This window comes from Sus scrofa, chromosome 8, assembly GCF_054392235.1.
Source record: "Sus scrofa isolate SSC_HxYL_T2T_F1_AM1 chromosome 8, Sscrofa_HxYL_maternal_Yorkshire_Landrace_v2.0, whole genome shotgun sequence".
Taxonomy (NCBI): domain Eukaryota; kingdom Metazoa; phylum Chordata; class Mammalia; order Artiodactyla; family Suidae; genus Sus; species Sus scrofa.
Window position 1 is genome coordinate 62,288,963 of NC_139390.1, and position 7,701 is coordinate 62,296,663.

Genomic DNA, 7,701 nt, shown 5'->3' on the forward strand with positions numbered 1-7,701 from the left:
AATGGGGAAGGAGAACAACGCTCCCCTGTCAACAATGACTGCACTTGTCCCTGAGCGAAGTGCACCTTTGCTTCAGAGGCAAACAGCCCCATGAGGCTGCTTGAGTGAGTGTGGATGTTCCGTGGAAAACAGTGGTGCTTGAATCCAATGCGGATGTTCTTCCAGGCAAATGAAGCAAAATGCAGAGGTTACCTGGGCATGAAGCTTAACTTAAGGGCAAATGTCAAGGAACAGTGATTTTTGTCTGTTTGCTTTAATTATCAGTCATTACCCAGGGCTCTCTGCCACACCTCCTCTCAGAAAATAGGGGTAAACAAATCTCATGCAAAGAGACAGGAAAAGGGGAAAATGGGGTCACCCAGAGTTGGTGAAAGGCATTTCTCCCAACTGCTCTGTGTACGCTGCTCCGTCAGCACGGTCCACTCTGGATGACTTTAATATCGCGACCGTCTTCCCTGCAAAGTGAACAACCGAAAAAACTCATTCCTTACCTACCACATTCAAATGGTCTGGCTATTTGTATCAAAAAGATCCATTATCTATGAGATTCTTTTCGGTGTGTTATACAAAGTTTGTTTACACAGGCTTTCCAGCTCTGAATTCCCTGTTAGGTGATGAGGGGCCTTCTACCTCCAGGTACAGGGGTGCACCTTTCACAGGAGATTAATTTCCTGCTTTTCAGGGAGACAGAGAGTAGGGTCAAAGTGTAACTCCTGCACTGGCTCTTTCTTAAGCAACTTTGATTCAAAATAACTAATATGCCATTGAGACATATTTTGAGGTGGCCTGCCCAACAGGTCCACCGTATTGAAACATTACCTGTCGTATTGAAATTGCAATTGCCCCACTATTGGTATTAAAAAGATCCATTATACATTAGATTTGTCCCAGAGTGATGTTTAATTAATCTTTTTTTTTTTTTTTTTTTTTTTTTTGTCTTTTTAGGTCTGCACCTGCTGCATATGGAAGTTCTCAGGCTAGGGGTCATATCCAAGCTGTAGCTGCTGGCCTACACCACAGTCACCGCAACACTGGATCCTTAACCCGCTGAGTGAGGCCAGAGAGCAAACCTGTGTCCTCCTGGTTGCTAGTTGGATTCGTTTCCACTGAGCCACAATAGGAACTCCCTTATTCTCTAACTTTGATCTAGAAAATGCACTGAATGATTCTATGTCTTTTCAAATATTAGTCTCAAAACAGAACTACTTCTGTGTCATAGTTGATTGTTATGTCCAATAAAGAATGACAACTTCCTGGGTGATCAAAATACAAAAGGAGAAGTTAGGAATACCCGGCTGTCTTACACTGTAAAACCACATTACCTGATTTTCATGCACAGAGTGCACTCGTTGGGGTAAGTGGCCATGTCACTGCCACACACGGGGCTAAAGTCCCTGGGACATCCTGGTAATTTATACTGATCACAGCTTGGCTAGAAAAAAGGAAGACAGAAATGGGAGAACAGCCTGAGATGTCGTCACAACATGGCTGAGGAAGCAAAGTCCCACGTTGCCCTGGATTTCCCAGAAAATCTACAGAAAGATTCCTATTTTCCCCAAAAAAATGGTTTTTCTAATGCAAAATCAGAGGCTGTGTTGAAGCAATGGGTTGACACCTGCTTTGTTAGAGAGGGACCTCACAGGAGGGTTCAGTCTGGCTGATCTTTTTTTTTTTTTAACCACTAAGCCACCAGAGAACCAGCTGTCTGGCTGATTTTTAAATGAAAGTAAAGACATGCCGCCAAACCTGCTTTCCTGTCCTGAGCTTCATAACTTGCTCTTCACTCCCATCTGCTGAGGATGGCCACATCCCACCATAATCCCTCCCCAGAGACACAATCACACCCAAACACACTCAGGAATCTCATCCTTTTGTGCACTTTCAAAAGACTGGCCTTTACACAGCAGCAGTGATGAAAGCTGTCCATTCAGAATTGGACCTCAGGACTGTCAGGAGTTTAATAGCGTCCATTCAGAAAACTATGTTATGGCCCTAACCCTCTCAACAGCATCTTATTTGGAAATAGGGTCTTTCCTCAAGTGAAAATGTTTAATAGGGTTAAAAAGCTCAAGTCCAAATGAGGTTAGGAGGGTGGGCCCTAGTCCCATTTGACTATCATCCTTATAAAAAAGGAACATCTGGGAGTTCCCGTTGTGGCTCAGTGGTTAACGAATCCGACTAGGAACCATGAGGATGCGGGTTCCATCCCTGGCCTTGCTCAGTGGGCTAAGGATCCGGCGTTGCCGTGAGCTGTGGTATAGGTCGCAGACATAGCTCGGATCCCATGTTGCTGTGGCTCTGGCGTAGGCTGGTGGCTACAGCTCCTATTCGACCCCTAGCCTGGGAACCTCCATATGCCGCAGGAGCAGCCTAAAAAAATGGCAAAAAGACAAAAAGAAATAAAAATAAAAAATAAAGACACTGGCACAGCAAGGTAATACACAATTTAAAAAAAAAATCTTTCCCCAATTATTTATAGTTGTTCTATCTGTAACTATTCCAACAGCACCTTGTTTTTTAGCAAGTGTTTCAAAAGCATTTGATGCAGTTCTCATATAAACTGCTTTATTTCCTTATGCTTATATTCACGTTGTCTTTACTGCTTTTTTTTGGGGGGGGGGCCACACCTGTGGCATGTGGAGGTTCCCAGGCCAGGTGTGAAATTGGAGCTGTAGCCACTGGCTTACACCACAGCCACAGCAACACAGGATCCAAGCCATGTCTGTAACCTACACCACGGCTCACAGCAATGCCAGTTCCTTAACCTACTGAGCAAGGCCAGGGATCAAACCTGCATCCTCATGGATGCTAGTCAGACTTGTGAACCTCTGAGCCACAGTGGGAACTCCCTGTCTTTACAGTGTTTTTGGCTGGTCCTGCAGCATGAGGAAGTTCTGGGTGGGAGTTAGGACCCCGACCACAGCAGAGACCCACGCCACAGCACAGGCAACACCAGACCCTTAACCCATTGAGCCACCGGAGAATGCCCGTGCTGTCTTTACATTTTTTTTTTTTTTATTTGTCCTTTTGCCTTTTCTTTTTTTTTTATTTTTTATTTTTTTTTTTTTTATTTTTTTGTCTTTTTGTTGTTGTTGCTATTTCTTTGGCTGCTCCCGCGGCATATGGAGGTTCCCAGGCTAGGGGTTGAATCGGAGCTATAGCCACCGGCCTACGCCAGAGACACAGCAACGTGGGATCCGAGCCGCGTCTGCAACCTACACCACAGCTCACGGCAACGCCGGATCGTTAACCCACTGAGCAAGGGCAGGGACCGAACCCGCAACCTCATGGTTCCTAGTCGGATCCGTTAACCACTGCGCCACGACGGGAACTCCAAAATTTTTTTTTTTTTTTTTTTTGTCTTTTTGCCATTTTCTTAGGCCGCTCTCACGGCATATGGAGGTTCCCAGGCTAGGGGTCGAATCAGAGCTGTAGCTGCTGGCCTACACCATAACTACAGCAAGGAGGGATCCGAACCACGTCTGCGACCTACACCACAGCTCACGGCAACTCCGGATAGTTAACCCACTGAGCAAGGCCAGGGATCGAACCCAAAACCTCACGGTTCCTAGTCGGATTCGTTAACAACTGAGCCACGACAGAAACTTGTCTTTACATTTTTAATTAAAATAAATCTGGGAACTGGCATAACAGGCTGTGAACACACGAGCCTCAGTAACTCCACTGAAGAGAAGAAAGCTGTATTGGGATACAGGACGGCAGTTATACAAGAGACCAGTCTATGGACAACCGGGGAGTAATCGATCTGCTGTGGGAATCGCTCAGAGAAAAAGGATAGGGTTTTATGTGAGTTTGCTTAACAAGGAGGGTGGCTGATAGTTACTATCCACATTTTCTGAAAGAAGTCAAACACAGGCACACTTAGTCACCTGAGCAAAATAATACTGGGCACCCATCAAGTGCTAAAGATTTGGCACCAAGTAACAAGTAAGACGTCATCCATGGCTACAGGAGGGTACAGCCCACAAGAGGCAAGTCCGACTCAGTGCTAGGATGCCCTAGTGAGGAGCATCAGGTCAGAGTCAGACTACCTGGTGGACCCACAGTGCCACCATTTTCATATGACTTTGGTACCTACTTCATAGTGCTATAAAAAATTAAATGAGGGGAACTCCCGTCATGGCGCAGCAGAAACAAATATGACTAGAAACCATGAGGTTGCAGGTTCGATCCCTGGCTTCGCTCAGTGGGTTAAGGATCCAGCGTTGGTGTGAACTGTGGTGTAGGTTGCAGACTCAGCTTGGATCCTGCATTGCTATGGCTGTGGTGTAGGCCGGCTGTGGTATAGGCCAGCAGCTGTACCTCCAATTGGACCTCTGGCCTGGGAACCTCCATATGCTGCGGCTGCATCCCTAAAAAAGAAAAAAAAAATTGCATGAGGAGTTCCCTTGTGGTGTAGCATGATTAGGATCCAGTGTTGTCACTGCAATGGTTCAGGTGGCTGCTTTGGCATAGGTTTAATCCGTGGCCCAGGAACTTCTGCATGCTGTGGGTGCGACCAAAAAAATACAAATATAAATGAAAACTGGCACAATATTGTAAATCAATTATACTTTAATTTTAAAAAATTAGAAGTTCCTGCTGTGGTGCAGTGGGTGTCACTGCAGAGGCACAGCTTCCATCCCTAGCCCTGTGCAGTGGTTAAAGGATCCAGCGCTGCCGCCACTGCAGCTGGGATTCAATCTCTGGCCCAGGAACATCCGTATGCCATGTGTGCAGCAATTGATAAAAAAACTAAAAAAAAATTAAATGAGTTATTTTATGTAGGGAATTTAGAATAGTGCTTGGCACATAGTAAGCAGTATCCAAGCACTTAGTGTTGAAGGGAACCAGACTATGTCACTCTCAAAATACAGCAGATTTGGAGTTCCTTTCATGGCTTAGTGGTTAACAAACCTGACTAGTATCCATGAGGAAGCAGGTCAGATCCCTGGCCTTACTCAGTGGGGGTTAAGCATCTGGTGTTGCCATGAGCTGTGGTGTAGGTCACTTGGATCCTGCATTGCTGCATTGCCAGCTGTGGTGTAGGCTGGCAGCTGTAGCTCCAATTTGACCCCTACCCCAGCTTGGGAACTTCCATATGCCACAAGTGCGGCCCTAAAAAGCCAAAAAATAAATAAATTAACTAAAAAAAAAAATAGAATTCTGACCCACAGCCTGTAGCAAGCTGCTCAGGAAACCAACCCACTATGTAGAACAGCCAGCCCAGGAAGCCCACCTGCTATATGTCAGACTAGAGAGAAGTCAGATGGCTCTCTAGTGACAATCTAGGAAGCCAAATAGTGACCTCTGACAATCAGCTGAAATGCTTCCACTTTGGGCCCAGTCAGAGAAAGCCAAATCGGCCCTCCTAACCAGTCACAAAAAATGCCTGCTTCTAGTTACAGCCTCCCCAGGGCTACAGCCTCATTCAGGGCCCGCCTGACACCTTCCCTTTTTCCAGTTATAAAGCTTTCCCCCTCCTCTGCCTTTGCATCTCTGCTAAAATGCAAGTGACAGATTGACTCATTCACTACATCAAAATCTGAACAATTAGCTTTTTTTAATTAACCTTTTTTAAAAAGTGAAACATAGTTTTTACAATGTTGTGTTACTTTTAGGTATACAGCAAAGTGAATTGGATATGTGTGTATGTGTGTATATCCTTTTTCAGATTCTTATCCATTACAGATTACTGCAAGACAGTAATAGAGTCCCCCATGCTATAGAGCAGGTCCTTGTTGATTAACTCTTTTAGATATAGTAGTACGTATATGTTAAACAAACTCCTGATTTCTCTCTCACCCCCTCCCTCACTCTCCCCTTTGGTAACCATAAGTTTGGTTTCTATTTGAGTCTATTTCTGTTCGGTAAATAAGTTCATTTGTATCATTTTGATGGATTCCACAACTGAGTGATATCATTTGATATCTGTCTTCGTCTTACTTAATGAGATAATCTCTAGGTCTACCCAGTTGCTGCAGATGGCATTATTTTATTCTTTTTTATGACTAACATTCCATCTATATGTACCACATCTTAATTATCCATTCCTCTGTTGATGGGCATCTAGGTGCTTCCATATCTTGGCTCTTGTGAACAGTGCTTCGGTGAACATCAGGGTGCGCTGGAGTAACTGGCTTTGCTTGCTCTCATTTGGTTGGTCTTTATCCACAGAATTTAATCTGATAATATATTTACAATGTCTAGTACAATGTGTAACTGCTAAGCCTAGGACCTTCCAAATCAGTAAAGGAAACAAAGCCCTGAGGCCTTTAAGGCCTGAGCTACTTTCAACCAAATTGTACATTGTGATCTGTATGAAAGGCCTGCCTGAGAATCTGGTTTCTAAAGGAGCAGGTCCACTGCTTGGGAAACGGCAGGTCAGCCCTGAAACCCAGCCCCCAACCCAGGCTGCTGTGGGTATCACTGTATTTGCAGAAACAGTGGGAAGGACTTCTTACTTACTGTTCTGTATTCTGAAGGCTGACCAAACTGAGCATTCAACAGGGCTGCAAGAAGGAAAGACATTTTAAAGGGCAGCATCCAGGCTCATTCTGGTTAATAGGGCTTTCTACATTTCAGCTTGTGGTTTATCCAGGTACCCATCTCCCTTTCCCTCCCATGCCTCCTTCCTTTGAACCCCCCCCCAACCTACCACCCCCAAAGAGGGTAGCCGGCTGTGTTCTGGCACCTCTCCCACCAGGCACACAGAAAACACTCAGTACCCATTCAGGAACTGACACCCTCGTAGGACTGCTTGAAAAAGGGCTTTGAAGCCACCCAACAAGTCAGAGGAGTGGGCGGCTTTCCTGGGCGGCTCAGGGCAGTAAAGGCACAAGTTGAGACTGGGTGTTGCCATTTTAACTCCGTTTGAGGGAGACATGGAGTCCGGCTGCACCGGCTCATGAATCCAGTGTGCCCGGCGGGCTTGGCATTAGCAGTGCCTGATGCTGGGCGTCTCCTGCCGAGGTTTTGCAGGGCCTGGGCACCCCAAACCCCAGCGCCTCACCTTGGGCTCCAAAACATTCACTTTAAGGGAGAAAGAGCGACCACAGGTGTCACTAAGAAGGTGCTGGGAAGGAAGCCCAGGCGTGAACTAAAGGGGGTGGCTGTCCCCCCAAGGCCACCCCCAAGTCCATGACCCCAGACAACCTTAGGGTGGCGGGAACTGCCAGTAACGGGTGCAGGTGCGCGCGGGGGAGCGGGGCGGGGGGGGGGGGGGGGGAAGCCCGGGTCGGTCCGGGAGGGGCGGCCAAGTGACCCCCCTCTCGGTGACTCCCGGGTGGGTCCTCCGTGGACCAAGCCGACTGGTGAGCGTTACCTGCTGAGTCCCACCAGACCAGGAGCAACAGTACCCAGCGCAGGGCCGCCGGCGCCATCCTTCCCCCGCGCGGCCGGCCTCCCCGCGCTCCAGTGTCACGCGACACGAGTTACGGCACCCTCCCCCAGGAGACAGGATGGGATGGGGCGGGTGAGGGGGGAGGAGGAAGAACGCGGACAAGTAGGAGGAGGGAGGGGCAGGAAAGGATGGGTTGGGAGGGGAGGGAGGAGGAGGAAGGGAGGGAGAGGGGGAGGTTGCCAGACCCCATCTCCTCCCCAGGCCGAGGATGGGGTAAATGATTAAGGGGGCCTTCTCTCCCTGCGGCAAACGAGACCCTTGTAAGAGCCCTGGGTGACCCTGCGGGCTCTGTCACCCAG

The 7,701-nt window shown here is 47.6% G+C and overlaps 1 protein-coding gene across 1 annotated transcript; it reads right to left on the reverse strand.

Moving 5' to 3' along the window:
• Positions 1 to 237: 237 nt before the first annotated feature.
• On the reverse strand, positions 238 to 7,466 carry SPINK2 (serine peptidase inhibitor Kazal type 2). Its single transcript, XM_003129019.5, has 4 exons — positions 7,325 to 7,466; positions 6,469 to 6,512; positions 1,323 to 1,432; positions 238 to 455 (listed from the first exon to the last, which is right to left on the reverse strand). The coding sequence occupies exons 1-4, from the start codon at positions 7,380 to 7,382 to the stop codon at positions 410 to 412; spliced, it is 258 nt and encodes an 85-aa protein (XP_003129067.1). The 5' UTR covers positions 7,383 to 7,466; the 3' UTR covers positions 238 to 409.
• Positions 7,467 to 7,701: the final 235 nt, after the last annotated feature.

What these genes read in the sequence shown, in the direction of transcription:
- SPINK2 (XM_003129019.5), bottom strand. Translation starts at nt 7,382, where the DNA reads ATGGCGCCGGCGGCCCTGCGCTGGGTACTGTTGCTCCTGGTCTGGTGG. An exon ending in GGTCTGGTGGGACTCAGCAG is followed by an intron (nt 6,513 to 7,324) that starts GTAACGCTCACC and finishes TCCTTCTTGCAG; the next exon opens with CCCTGTTGAATGCTCAGTTT. An exon ending in ACTCTGTGCATGAAAATCAG is followed by an intron (nt 456 to 1,322) that starts GTAATGTGGTTT and finishes TTCACTTTGCAG; the next exon opens with GGAAGACGGTCGCGATATTA.